The following is a 14,318-nucleotide window of genomic DNA, read 5'->3' on the forward strand; positions in this document are numbered from 1 at the left end:
GTCGGGGTAGCCTAACTGTGCGGGCAACCACGCCGCAATGCTGCATAGTGTCATGCAGCCTCAGAAGTTACTCTTCAACCACCGATGTCATTTGCGCGGTCGTACATCCTTCAATCCGTACTTGCTACACGCTCGCTCGTATAATTGAATTTCGCCGGCTCCCCTCTCATTGGTCGGATTGAACTCAACCAAACCAACATGGCGACGGTATCCGGTAAACCACGCCAGAGAGCCTGGAAACCCAAAGCACGCTCTGGTTGTAAAACTTGCAAGTAAGTCGCTGCGTCAACTATAAAGTGTGCCAATCTCCATAGCGCGGTATGGCTTGCACTATGTTCGTGGCTGGGCTCATAGCCCGCAAAGCTCCCGCCGCCCACCGATAAGCCATTCTTCAGCTCCAAGCCGCATCGTCATCAAATCCCACCACACATGAACTTGAAGCTGAATATGTCGTCTTTTAGTACTGCTGTGCATCCAATGGCCTCTTGCTAATCTGTACAGGATACGCAAAGTCAAGTGTGATGAGGAGAAACCGAACTGCAGACGATGCACCTCAACGGGCCGTACGTGCGATGGCTACGATCCGACTTTCAGACCTCCGCCACCATCAACGCCCTCGCCTCCAGAGTCATCGAAAAGTTCACCTCAGTCGGTATCAAGTTGGAGCTTGACGCGGTCTCATTCGCCAGTGTTCATCGCTCCAGCCATTCGTCTTGATACCAAAGAGGAGCGGGACAGCTTCGAGTTTTTCATGACGCATGCCGTTTCAAATCTGCGCGGATTCCTCGATTCGCCGTTCTGGCAACGAGAACTGCTTCAAGCCGCTCATCGTGAGCCCGCGATTCAACACTGCATCATCGCTTTGGGCGCTATGTATCGACGCTTTTCCGAAGGCTGCGACTCACGTCTGACCGAGACAGCCATACTGGATAATTATCTACAATTCGCTTTGCGACAGTCGAATCAAGCAATTCAGGACTTGTTGAAAAAGCCGAAGAGTAACGACAAAGTAGTCAAATCAGATAAGATCACGCTTATGACCTGCGCTATCCTGTTCACCAGCATGTGTTGTTTGCAAGGCTACCAAAGAGACGCAATCGAACACGTACGCAGCGGCATCCGGATGTTAAACGAAGTGGACCAAGGGAAAGAAAAGTTTGATCACCCAATAGAACTGGAGTCTATACGTACCATCTTTGTGGGATTCGATACGCAGATTAGGGCGATAATGCCAACGCACATCTCACCATCCTGGGTCGCGAAGCCCAAGACTAGACCGCTGGGCAGTTCAACGAACACGCTGAGTATGTCTGCGCTACATGCGATGTTGGGACACACACAGAGCCTACTAAATAGCATCCACGCTTTCAACCAAAGAACCAAATTACGCCCCGCCGACGAAGTCGAAGAAGTATACATCGAATACCTCGACCTCATCTCACGCTACCACCGCGGCAAACTCACCATGGACAATCTCTGGAAGCAAGCCCCTGCCTACGGCGAAGAATACACCGAACCCCTCACGGCATTGGAACTAACACAAGCCCAAATGGAATTCCTCCTCCGCGCCCCACGAGCCGATCTCATCCAGAAATTCCCCTGTCTAGGCGACTTCAAACCCGCGCGGAAACCTTTCATCGAACCCTTCGACATGGCCGCACAATTCGTGCTCATCTTCGAACTCGCTGCTAAACTCCTCCCTCTTTCAGGCGCGCAGACGCCTATCTTCCAAACGCCCGTTGGTCCCACATCCGCACTCTGGGCCATCGCCGTCCGCGCACCGTCCTCGTGTCAAGCACTACGCAAGCGCGCTGTAAAGCTCATGTTGAGCCATCCCCGACGAGAAGGATTTTGGGATGGCATGCTTGCTGGGCAGATTGCGGAAGAGGCGTTGAGGTTGGAGCAAGAACGTGCGCGAGCGGAGATGGGTATCGAGGAAGATGAGATATGTGCGGAGCTGGAGGTGCCGGAGCATTTGCGCATTATCGCGTTCTATTTGACGCATCCGAAAGATAGTGATCGGACAGTCAAGGTTGAGTTTTCAGATGCGAGGGATTTGGCGATTGGAATTCCCGGGTCGGTTAAGTGGATTACTTGGTAGAAGGGTGTTCACCTGAGGTATGAGAGAGTACCAACCTGTTCTTCACTGCTGTGTCGGCACTTCGAGATGTGGACCGATGGCGACCGGCGATGATTTCCTCCACGTCATGTCGCAACGCACGACAGTCTGCGATCTCCCGTCAACCCCAAAAGCCCGAGTCTGGCCTTACATTCGCTCAAGACATTAGCCAAGAGACTTCTCGCGTCCATCGCTGCTCTACATCCGATCAGCTCTGAATGGAGGAAGACCTTGTCCCTCGCTTCGCCAGACTACTCCAACTGCGGACAAAGACATTGTCTTATCGTCACATGAAGAGGGCAAAAGGGTTAAAGAGCACGTCGTGCAATGCACTCAAAACCAAAGAGTGCGCAATTGGAATGGAAATGGATCCAGCACAGCACGATAGCGAAGGAGGATACCAGGAACTGAAGAGAAGAGGCTGAAACCCAGCAGACTATTCATATGGTCTGGTGGACCGCTCGTTCGGATAAACATAAAAGATATCTCGCTGAATGTATCGTACAAAGAGAAATATATAGTCAGCAGTCCAGGAAACCGCACATGCATGCCACACAGTAGCCGTGCCAGTCCTTCACAAACACCCTTGTCCTCTCCGTAAACAATAACAGATATCCTAAGCCCCCTCTTCACCCATCAAAAACGCATCCAAATCACTCACACCCAATCTCCCACCCGCCCTCCTCACCATCCCCGCCGCACCCCTCGCCGCAACATCCCCCTTCTTCCAATTAACCCAACTCGTACTCACAATCCTGGTTTCAGGCTTCGGCCTAGCCGTCAACCTAAGGCCCGTTCCGAGACTACCCCTCAGGACCTTCATATCGATCTTGCCGCCGCGGATACTGCGCAGAATGTGCGAGACGGGACTGTTGTCGTCGCCCCAGACAGAGCCGTACGAGTCCTCGCCTGGGAAGAGGATGCGGGTTGTGAGTTTTGTGAGGGGCGTGGTGTGTTTGGGGAAGAGGGTCGTGATGAGGTGGGCGAGAGCGGCGGGGGCTTCGGCTGAGGTGGAGGCGGAAAAGGAAGGGAAGGTTGTATGTATGCTGGTTGTTTGGCGGGATTCGCGAGGGAGGGGAGGGTCGAGACGGAGGCGCGGGCGCGCGGCGTTGACCGAGACGCCGTGGCGGGCTGTTCTTCGGGAGGAGGAGCGCGTGAAGCTCGTTGCTGGTCCTGATGATGGGGTGGTGAAAGATTGTGCTGCAAAGCTGCTGGATGGCGTCAAGCGCTCATCGTGGCTTGTCTGGAGATCTCGTGAATCGAGCTGGCTCTCTTGCTGGGGAGTGTAGTAGCCAGAGATGTAGACTCGGCGCGCTTGTTTCAACAGGTACGGGTACTGATGCTTCAATACCAAGACGCCGTAAGGATAAGACACGTAAAGCGACAGACCATCCCGGTCTTCTTCGTTGTCGTGAACAACTCCATCGGCATCAACGGTAGAACGCGCCTGCGCGATATGCCTCCGCCTGCGAACACAATCGTTCAACTCGTCATTGACCAATCGAGACGTCAGCATCAGCGCCACCGCAGCGGGGAAGCCCAGCTTCTCGCCCTCAATGTCTTCCATGTGTCCATTCTCGACGGCAATCGTGGGTGGCTTCGCGACTGAGAGGAGAGATGCATCGTGGTGGCGGCGTGCCAGCGGCGCGAGATCGAGTGGTAGACCTGGAACTTCCGTCTTCCGGGCGCGGTCCTGTATCCTGTTGCCAAAACACGTAGTGTAGCCAGCACTAATCGTGATTGCGTGCGGTTCGGTGAGGAGGTAGTCGTAGATTTGGCATCGTATCTCAGTGGGTATCGATAAGAAGCCGCTGTAGCTGCTGCTATCCGTCACGCTCATGTTGTAATCGTAATCGTGAAAAATTTGTGGTATTCAATGGTGCCAAATGTATGGGTCTCTAGCGGAATTTATTGTAGCAAAAGTTGATCAAGAGTAAAAACAACGTGTCCAACGACGTGTTGTTGTAAGGATGAGTGAAGGATGATGTCGACGAATCATGGATGTGGGGTGTGGAGCGGTGAAACAAACAGATGCCCTGCAGGAGCGAGTCACCGCGAGTCCCGGTGGCGGCCCCAGAGCCTCACGCGACGAGGCTGGCCAACATTCCACAGACGCCCAATCACGATTTTGCAAACGTCTGTTTGTTTACGCCAAGATGTATGCAGTTATGACTCCTCCCTTACGCTACGGTAGGTCCGTGGAGCTAATCATCCTCACTATCTTCCGCTCTTTGTTGCTCAGCCAACTTCTGCGCTTGTTCCCACTGCATCGCAAATTCTCGCAGTTGACCCTCTCCACCGCTACTTGCATCTACTACGTCTTTCGGAAGCTTGTGCGCACTGTACTGTGGAGTCGAGAAGCCGTATGCCTCGGGGTCATCTCTCCGTACGAGGCGAAACTCTGGCTGCCATAGCTCCTCAATGTCGTCCTCATCTGTGTCTTCATCCTCGTCTGAGGTGTCACTAGCTGCCTCAACTGGCACGCCCTTGTCTTCCGGTTGCGCGATCTTCAGACGCACAGTTGTTTCCTCGAGAGGTGTTGCGTCGGGTACCTCCATTGTAAGGAGTTCCATCCATGAGAAGATCAGAGGATCAGTCCGCACAGCCCATGGGTTGAAATCGACCACCCAGACCTTGTCGTGCGGCGGCGGTACGTATACGTCGAAGGTGAAGTTGGGATCGGGAAACGTGTCGCGCAGTTTCGCGTCGAAGAAGTCTTGAATGGTATCTCGCAGCTTGTCCTGCATGTTGAACAAGAAGTCAAAGTGGTTCAGATCTCGCTGGCACAGGGCAATCAGCCGGCGATTCCGCACAAAGCATCGGAACTCGACGCTTGGATTCAGCGTGATCCACTTCCTCAAGACGAGATGATAGGGAATCTCCGGGTCTGGTGTTGTAGATTGGTTGGCAGTGTCGTCAAAGGCGTGCGCCAGATCGTGTGTGACAAAGTCGCTGCTTTTCAGCAGCAGGTAGATGTCGTTTGGTGTCCGGCACTCCATGCTGTTGGTTGCGGCTATCCAAGTCGCGTCTTTTGGCGCGCTCCAGTTCAGCTTGGGTGCGACTTTGCCGCCCAATTCCTCGATGGTCCGCTCGATGGCTTCGTGTGTGTCGCGCCAGTTGGCGCTCGGGTCTTGAGCTTCGTCCTCATCGTCGTCGTTGTTGTCCGCACCCGAGAATATGCCGCTGTCATTGTCTGACCACGAAGGGTCGTCGTTCTCTTCGGGAGGGAGGATGATGCCGTCTGATCGGAGGTAGTCGAGGAAGGCGGGTGGGAGGGGGATGAGACGCGCTTTGGGTGTTACGGCGCGGTATCTGTTGCGGTTAGAGGAGGATCTGAGAACGAGAAGGAGTAGAGACCAACTTGGGATGCCATTTGTGGTATGAGCAGTTCAGGATGTGCTCTTTGGTGACTGGTGGGAAGGGCAGTTCTCTGTACCCCACCTCAACCGGCCCTGAGGTGGTATCGTCGCTCGTGGCGTCTTGTGTAGTCATGGTGGTCGTAAACTGTGTGAGAAGGGATGAGAGCGAAATCTCTTAAGTTTTATATCGCAAGGCAATGACTCCATCTCTGGGTGAGTCTGCGCAGTACCAAGGGTAAAGTTTTGGTGGGGCGAGCCATTCCATCATAGCGCTTGGGCCTCCGTGCTCACCTCCGAGCTCTCCGCAAACCATCCATCATTCTTGCCAGCGACGCCCTCCAACGCGACACCCATCTCCACCCACCACATCACTAAGCATCATGGCCGACAACGTAGGCCTCACCACGCCAAGAGGTAGCGGAACCTCGGGCTACGTCCAGAAGAACCGATCCCTCCTCCGACCGCGCGACAAGATCCAGCCCTACCCCAAAGATTGGGAACATGCCAAACACCGCCCAAGACAACCAGACGCCGAGATCCTCGAACACGAAGCAAAGCGCGACATCGAAGTCAAGGTCCTTGAGCTGCGCGACAAGCTTGAAGACGAAGGCGTCGACGAAGACGAGATTGACGACCAGTGCGAAGGCCTACGCCGCAAACTCGATCAGGAACGAAAAGACGGCAAAGATCTCGGTCCTAATGCGAAGCGCCTCAAGTCGCACCAAGTCCACGACCTTGCCAAAGCAAAGGCAGAAGAGAGCGAGAGGTTGCGCAAAGCCCTGGGCATCAGCGCAGACTATGAGGAAGGAAGTCACTGGAGGAAGCAAGAGGAGAGAATGCGCGACAGTCTAGCCAAGAGGGAGGCCGAAGACGAAGAAAGGACTGCCAGAGCGAAAGAAGCCAGGCGGCATAGGGAGGACGACTCGGATTGAGCTTCTGCGAGTCTGCTATTTGGCGTTATGATCCTTTCCGATACCCATAGCCACTGTGCACCACCCTGAAGGCATGGCATTACTGCCTGGAGACTAGCATCCGAAAATCGGTCTCTGGCATCTCTACGACATACCTCTAGTACCAAAGATAGCGACTGTCGATTACTGGTGCGGAAGCTGGAGGCACAGACAGGTCAGCTTCGTCTTCCAGCTTACAGTCTAAGAAGCAGACTGACTTCAACAGATGAGATCTAAACGAGCACCCAGTGTACCCTTGTCTACTGGCTTTTGGTTCTAATGCAGGAACCCTTTACACCATGTCAATTGACTTGACTTGACTGCTTCCGTGACGTCTCACCTCCACTGATGCGCACCTAGGATAACGCGCCGCTCACAAGCGACATTAGTTTGCATGCGCGGGATACCTATCTCCACTCCGGCGTATCTTTCGGTACTGAATAGACCTGTCAAGAGAACGGAGGCGTACCGCACATTGCGCAAGGTGCTTTGCTAGGGCTTCATCTTCACCACACCTCGTTCGCCTTATCACAAGTAACGATACCACATCTAATACACGCATTGTGACAGCCACTACAGCTGAACGATGAATCTTGTCCGTCTGCAACGCACTGTTCGGGTTGGCATTTCTTATCGGCCTAGGTGCTTACCCCAGGCGGTCCAGCTGTCGGCCCACGTGGGTCACCTGAATGGCCAGCTTTTGACGGGCGCGCCAAGTCCTCACAACGACTGGGGTCATGCCCGTGCAACTTGGCTCGCAAACGCTCCACGCCGTCTTTTCCATTAACACGAACGACAGGGCTCTTGCAATGCCTCCTCGTCACCGATGCGGGCGTCATTTTCTATGAACACCCACGGGACGCCGTAGAGCACCGCATGCGATAGCCCACTCACCTAATTGGTCCATTCCTCAACACCAGCGTTCCGGCATCGTGGACGTATAAACCAGGTCTCTCCGCATTTGCGGGCTAGCTGTCTCTTCCCGTAGCAACACCACCGCACGTTACGTGCCCCGACTGTCACCATGGTCCGGCCTATCGCTGTCATGCGCGAGACATGGAACATCTACACTCCTGTCGAACGACGGAACATCGGCATCTACATCGCCGGCATCATGATGTACAAGTTCGGCCTCGAGGCATTCAACGGATCTGTCATTGCGCTTGCGACAAATCGATACGATGAACTCGAGAAGAAAACGCACATCTCCATTACTTTTCAACGTGTCGGCGTCTTGACTGGACTGAATCAAGCCTTTCAGTGTGTTGGATCTATACTGATCGCGCCACTCATCAAAAGATATCCGACGAAGAACGTTCTGGCATGTGCAGTGCTTATATTCGCCTTCATGAGCAGCGTCTTGCTCATCTTAGACGCTGCAACTGGCGGCAAGTTCGCACCGCGCGGATGGGCAAAGGATGACTTCAGCTACTACGGTGACTATGATACCGACGCCATGATCCCCATCTGTAAGTTCATAGCCCCAGTCTACCTAACGGTTCGATATGTCGGTCACCTTTGTTCTCATGTCTGCTACCGCCAGAGCTGTCGCTGGCGGGTGCTGTAAAGAGCAGCAGGTACTTGTTCTCATCTGATTCCATGTTGCTGACGAACGCTAGATTGCGTCTGTGGTATAGTCTACGGCATGGTCGAATTGATCCGGCGAGTCATTCCGCGCGACTTGGTTGGCGGCAACATCCAAAAGCTTCGACGTATGGACTCTCTGGTCCATATCTTCTACGAGATCAGCGGCACTGCTGGTGCCTTTTGCACAGCACTTGCGCTCATTCCCCGGTTCGGCAACAACTTCAGCTTCATTATCACGCCCATATTCTTCGCCGCCGCATCCATACTCTGGTACTTCATTGAGGAAGCCAGCATACCGAAGGAAGGCAGATCTCTGATCTTGGAGAGTCAGCCAACCTATGTCAAGGCCGTGATAGGCGGATTCTACCTCTTCTTCGAGTCCGTTGGAACCGGTGCTAAGATCATCTTCAAGCACCGCAAGTTTATCTGGCTGTTACCCGGATATGCTGTCGCGCTTTATGCGCACCGATACCTCGAGAACGCAATCGCTCCTGCCGTAGCACGCCGCTATTTCGGAAACTCGGCATGGTCACAGATCATAGTGGGAGGCTCAAACTTCGGCGAACTGCTAGGAGCGCTGTTTGTATTCATGTTCACGAACTTGGTGCACACTCCGATACCATGGCTTCGGCTAGACGCCCTGGCTCTCCTGATAGTCTGGTATCTACCTTTCTGGAACCCACCCAAGAACGACGTGGCTCAAGCTTGGATCGTGGGAGCGACGTTCCTCCCCATCAGTTTCGGGTGGGCTGCCGGCGACGTATCGCTCGCCGCATACATTCAGGCATCACTAGCGCGCATCGAGTCGAAGACTCAGAACGTATCTGCACTCGGTGCCGTCATGGCGTTCCTCTACAGCACATACATCGTCACGTACGCGATCGCATCCGTTTCCCTCGGGACCTACATCGACCGCGTTTCCGATCGCCACAACGAACAGATACACGGGGCTGTGTTGAACGTGGCTGCTGTACAGTTCACCATCATCAGTGTGCTGGTCTTGACGAGTACCTTTGTGCCGAAAGGCGCCTTTGCACTAAACCCCAAGATGCTCAGTGAGGAGGACCTGGATACCGATTTGGAGGACGAGGATCTGGAGTATGTACCCGGAGTTCAGGTCAAAGGCAAGCGAAGCTACGAAAGCCACGAGATGACCAGTAGAACGAACAGCTTGGATTAGCGACACGTGAGAATGATTTGGATGAGGCTTGTAACGAATATAACTTTCCCATCTTAATGCGACAGGAAATTGCTCCTCTGGCCACGTATCACAATGCGAAAGAAACAACATGTGCGTGCAGACACCTTGATGTCCAGCCAAATAGCATTAGCAGAATATGCGGGGTATCTTGTCTGAATCGCTAGATGGATGATACTTTGAGTACGACCTCGATCATCATGATCTGACCACCATATCGTGGGCCGGCAGAAGCCGCGACAGCACTTCCAATGTTTCTATAGTAATCTCCAGCACGTGTGTTCTTGTGCAGCGCTCATTGATCCCCACGACTACATGTAAGCTATCGGCTGTTTCATCGACGACTCCGAATATAGAAGGTGACCTCCGCGACGTTCCGTCTCGGTAGACTGGAGTAGCTTCCGCAGCGGAGGCTCGACGCTGCGCACGGAGGGAATGTCACTTGATTGCAGCGCTGAGCAGTAAGAGTGGCAACTAAGCACTCGGCGTCCTGGGTTCGAGACAAGGGGCGCTTTAGCATGCGTCGACGCGCCAAGCCCATGTGCTCACGGGGCGAGGTTTGGTTGGCTCAGCCACGCCTTCACGCACCTCCAAGTCAGCAGCAACACCACGTCTTTGGGTTGCGCCAAGCAAAAGCTTCGCTCACAATCAGTCGCGCTGCGGACGCCATTTGCTTTTAACGGCCCAGTGCAAGCATGCGCGGAATTCCTTCCAGATCGCGCGTCTACTACGCCTTGTTGCGACCGCTGCTCTCGACCCATGGATGAGGCCGACTTCGACGGCTCACGCATAACACCTGTACCCGCCTGCTACGCGGCTGTACGTGCGCAACCCAGCTGAACAAGCTCAAGATCCCCAGAGCCTTGGACCCGTCGCTTTCGTGCTTTCGCTCTGGTCTTTGTTGGCGCCTTGTTTCGACGCCCCGTCATTGTTGTTGTTGCCTCTTGTGGGTGGTAGCCCAGTCTGACATCCAACCCGCATTAGGCACGCCACTGCTATCTGGTACACTGTTGCTACGACTACCGCTTGTCGGAGACTTCTACAAAATCACATCCACCGCAAAGCGTCTGGTGTTGCGGCTCGATGAATCATGCAGCCATATCCTCAGCCGAGTGGACCGCCCGGTAACGACAGAAATGAAGGCGGGCATCGGGGTCCGCTGAGTAGAACATGGCCACAGTTGTTCAAAAAGAGAAGGAGATATAGTCCGGTTAGGGAGAGCGCCCAACAGCAACAAGAACAGCAACAACACGTACAGCAGATGCAGCACGTGCAAATGCAACCAGCACCGCAAACACAGCCACAGCAACAACCCGTGCAATTACCGATACATCCCATCCGCCCATTGAAATCGCCATCAGTAACAACGCAATCTGTCACATCACCCACAGTATCTTCGATAAGATCTCCGTCAATAGCAGCAGACACCGCGAGCACTCTATCATCAATATCCCATGCATCATCCGCAACACCGAAGAAAGTCGCCATCGCAAGAAGAAGCAGTAATATAGTACCTGCTGACAGTAATGGTATGCCTCCCTCTTCGTCGTCAAGTCCCGTGACCTCAATCTCACCCAAACAATACAAACACAAAATTCAGGATACAACTAACTCCTCCCAGGCGCCGGTGGCGTAACAACCCCCCAAGCCGACCTGCTGGCCTCCAAATCAAACTACGAACTAATCTCCTCTGGCCAACACCTAGAGATGGGCCTCCACTTCAGCACCGCCATGGCCACAGGCGTAATGATGAAGCGCGCCACGCATCGCGCCGCCGAACAAGCCCGGCGTGATCGCATGAAAACCGCCATGGTAGATCTAGCTGAATTCTTACTCGACGGCGAAGTCACGTTCGGGAGCGGGACCACGTGTTTTGTCGTTATGAGAGGGAAAGACGGCGAGGATGGGAGCGAGAAGGTGACGGATGGTGCCGATGACGATGTGAGGAGTGGGAAGGGGTCTGTGCCGGGAGAGAAGAAGACGGTTAATAAAGCGCGTTTGATAGAGATGGCGTTGGAGAAGATGAAGGCGCAGGAGAAGGAGATTGAGCTGCTGCGCAAGGAGATTGAGGGGTTGAGGACGGGCGGGGACAGTATGGATGTCTCGTAGAGCCCACACCTGCATACGACGCCCTGTGTGGTTTGTTGGAGACGAGGGGAGAAGGTGGGCTGGGTCGGAGCATCTTTTCTTTTGTAACCTGAGATATCCATCATGCATGGCGTTTGAACATCTTTTTTCGGCATACAGTTCTACCGCATGTATAAATTCTTTAGCATAGGCACTAGAAACGCAATACAGCATATACCGACGAGTTACTTACTCGACGACGTTGTGCACCGGACCCATCGTGGCGTTCGAACCAAGTGGGGTTTCCAGACGGGAACCATGGCCGTTAGCCCTGAGCTTCAAACAAGTTCGATCTGCACAGTCTCCGCGGAGTGTAGACTATGGAAAGCGAGCATCACGTTGTCAGCTCGATAGAAGTGCAAGTAGCTGTGAGGAGTAGTAATGGCATCATTGGTTCATGTCTACGTATAATTATCTACGCGAGCAGTGCGAAGAGCAGATACGTCTTCTTCGCATAATCCGCCGCGTTCTTCCTAAGCCTGTTGATAGCAGCCTCGTCTAAGTCCACCATGTCGGTTTTCTGTACCAGCGCGGTGAGTTTGGCATTGTCTGCGCCTGTGTCACCAACGAAGCGTTGGATGTAGAGAAGATCGAAAAGCATTTGTTTGACTCTCTGTTCCTTTGCTTCCTTGTCATCTGAAGATGGCGGGGTGGCGTCTGCTTTCTCACCATCATCCGTGGCTGTGGGGTCTGCGCCTCCATTTTCTTCTCTGTCTTCGTCTTTCTTCTCGACAGAAGAGCTTTGCTCTTTCGCAGACGCGCTGATGGCGTCGAGATGCTCCTGAACTGTTTTGATTACTTCGTCGGCGACGCTGCTTTTCAGAACCTCGACGCTGCCGGGCGCCCATACATCACTACCAAGCGCGCCCATATCTTTGTTTAGGCCCCGCAGGAATCTGAAAGCGCTGGAGGACGGCTGACTCGGTAGTGGTGGGTGTCCTTCCCACAAGATGTGGCTGTTTGTCTTCACTTTAAGTGAACCTTGAAGCGATGTCTTGTATGCATCTACGCTTGGTTTCGTGACGCGTAAAGCGAGTGTAGCATGCAACGGTTGAAGAATCTCTATCGTAAAGGGTGACGCAAGAGGTGTGGCTTTATCTTGGAGGCGTAACCGCGGTATCCGATCGCCGATTTCCCTGACTACGCGCAGCATGAAAGTGGCCTTTTGTGTTGATTGCTCACCATCAGACTTCTTCACGATAGTATTGAAGCTCCGGCTTAGGTTTTGCATGGCGTCGCTCAAGGCCTCCTGGGTAGCTTCCTCGAGCAGTTTTGGATCGTCATCGCTGAGGAGTGCTTGCTTCGAATCGCCAAGCTCATCTTCGGATTCGTCGTCCACATCATCTGCAAAGGTATCGTCCCATCGTGCTTCCTTCATGCTCTTGACGATACCCTTGACTTCCAGGATAGACTCCATCCATTTGTCAAAGGCAGAGGTTACACTGATGACAGACTCATCGCGCCCTTGGTAGGTGTTGAGTATAGCAGATTTGAAGTTTTGTGCCCCGTTGCTCAGATCAGAGGCCTTGGTGGTGGTATCCCATAGTGAAGGTGCCACGGCCTTGTCTGTTGAAGCCACCGTGTCCAGTCGATTCGTCAGCTCGGTAACGACACTTTGTAGCCCATGTGTGCGCGATCGCACTATGCCCTCAAGCTTATCGTTCATCGTGTCTCGTAGATCGTCTAAAACGTTGGCCGACTTGACACCCGCCATTCGTGAGCCAGACAATATCCAGGTCTCGATCAGCTCTTGCCTCAAGTCTGCAACCTCTTTGAGTCGTTCTTCGCCCTCCAGTGCTTTTTGCACACCCTTGAGGAAAGCGGCAATAGCGTCCTTTGACCATCGGTGCATTATCCGCTCTGCATCCGGCCGCTGCAATTCGTCGTGTCTCGGCCATGGCGTGTAGTTCCGTGCCTCATCGCCTAACCACCGATCATGTACATCGAGGTTCAGCTCGTAGAGACCGCGGACGTCGGGGTCCTGGATCAACGGCTGTGCCTTCAGTTTTGCCAGTGCCTCTGCTAAGCGCCGCGGAAAGATGGTCTGTGTATCGAGGCATGTCTGAATGCACAGCTTGAGCGCGCTAATGCCATGCTTCGCAAGCTCATCGCCTCCTGCCCTCAGCTCGCTGTTCATCTTGTCCAATCGCATCTTATGGAAATGGTGTAGGACATCGGTCGGGGTGGAACTCGTCGCGAGCGCGTAGGCACACATGCTTTCGAGCAGGCTGGCTGTTTCGCCGTTCGTGTTCGAGAGGCGCTTGTCAATCCTCCTGAGAAGCTTCCGCCGTACCGACAGCAGTCTCTCCCACAGCTGATTGACAATGGGCGCCTTGTTGTCGGATTGACTGAGCGACTTGTGGAGTAGTCTTGAGATGACCAGGACTTTCGCAATGAGCAGATATGATCCTTCTCTTTTCATGATGCGCGTCATGACCACAGGCGCGTTGCGCATGACTGCGAGCTGGGCCGCGAATGTATAGCGCTCCGCATCTATTGCCCGTCAACCCACTGTCCCTTGCCAATGCATTGTTGTAGACTGACCGCGACTTCGTGTATGCATGTCCATCTTGCCCGCATTGTTTGTGATCTTTTCTAGGCCCCGCGCATTGCAGCTCTGCCCTACTCTTGAAAGCCTACTTTCCACCTGCTGCATGCGCACTTCCATGTCGATGATCGTACCGGCTGTGTCGAGGAGGCTGCGATAGCTTGCCCTGTAGTTCCGTCAGCCTCTTCCATCTATATCCCCTTGTTGGCCTGGCATTCCGTACCCGACAAGCGACCGTAGCTTCTCTCGATTGTCGTCGGCATTGTTGCGGAGCTGCTGTTCAAGCTTGCGGACGACGGGGATGGGGTATTGGAACGCGTCTTCCCACGTCTGGAAGGTTCGTGGGTCTGGCGTTTCGGTCGCCATTGGCGTTGGGTACTGGAAGTCGCGTGTTGGCGTCGCAATGCTACACGTAGAGGTACGCGGCGAT

The 14,318-nt window shown here is 53.8% G+C and overlaps 6 protein-coding genes across 6 annotated transcripts; 3 read left to right on the forward strand and 3 right to left on the reverse strand.

Moving 5' to 3' along the window:
• Positions 1-198: 198 nt before the first annotated feature.
• On the forward strand, positions 199-2,101 carry J4E87_009718 (uncharacterized protein; the record flags this gene model as incomplete). Its single annotated transcript, XM_049381292.1, has 3 exons — positions 199-272; positions 502-563; positions 690-2,101. The coding sequence occupies 3 exons, from the start codon at positions 199-201 to the stop codon at positions 2,099-2,101; spliced, it is 1,548 nt and encodes a 515-aa protein (XP_049228959.1).
• A 634-nt stretch (positions 2,102-2,735) lies between these two features.
• Positions 2,736-3,959, reverse strand: J4E87_009719 (uncharacterized protein; the record flags this gene model as incomplete). The annotated part of the gene is made up of 1 exon (XM_049381293.1): positions 2,736-3,959. The coding sequence occupies one exon, from the start codon at positions 3,957-3,959 to the stop codon at positions 2,736-2,738; it is 1,224 nt and encodes a 407-aa protein (XP_049228960.1).
• Positions 3,960-4,323: 364 nt separating this feature from the next.
• Positions 4,324-5,611, reverse strand: J4E87_009720 (uncharacterized protein; the record flags this gene model as incomplete). Its single annotated transcript, XM_049381294.1, has 2 exons — positions 4,324-5,431; positions 5,481-5,611. The coding sequence occupies 2 exons, from the start codon at positions 5,609-5,611 to the stop codon at positions 4,324-4,326; spliced, it is 1,239 nt and encodes a 412-aa protein (XP_049228961.1).
• A 247-nt stretch (positions 5,612-5,858) lies between these two features.
• Positions 5,859-6,410, forward strand: CWC21 (RNA-splicing factor; the record flags this gene model as incomplete). Its single annotated transcript, XM_049381295.1, has 1 exon — positions 5,859-6,410. The coding sequence occupies one exon, from the start codon at positions 5,859-5,861 to the stop codon at positions 6,408-6,410; it is 552 nt and encodes a 183-aa protein (XP_049228962.1).
• A 1,042-nt stretch (positions 6,411-7,452) lies between these two features.
• Positions 7,453-11,322, forward strand: J4E87_009722 (uncharacterized protein; the record flags this gene model as incomplete). The annotated part of the gene is made up of 3 exons (XM_049381296.1): positions 7,453-7,897; positions 8,048-9,172; positions 10,835-11,322. 3 exons carry the CDS (start codon positions 7,453-7,455, stop codon positions 11,320-11,322), a joined length of 2,058 nt encoding a protein of 685 aa, XP_049228963.1.
• A 433-nt stretch (positions 11,323-11,755) lies between these two features.
• On the reverse strand, positions 11,756-14,254 carry J4E87_009723 (uncharacterized protein; the record flags this gene model as incomplete). The annotated part of the gene is made up of 3 exons (XM_049381297.1): positions 11,756-13,833; positions 13,885-14,054; positions 14,112-14,254. The coding sequence occupies 3 exons, from the start codon at positions 14,252-14,254 to the stop codon at positions 11,756-11,758; spliced, it is 2,391 nt and encodes a 796-aa protein (XP_049228964.1).
• Positions 14,255-14,318: the final 64 nt, after the last annotated feature.

This window comes from Alternaria ethzedia (genome assembly GCF_023757985.1).
Source record: "Alternaria ethzedia strain BMP 0044 chromosome Unknown scaffold_38, whole genome shotgun sequence".
Classification (NCBI taxonomy): domain Eukaryota; kingdom Fungi; phylum Ascomycota; class Dothideomycetes; order Pleosporales; family Pleosporaceae; genus Alternaria; species Alternaria ethzedia.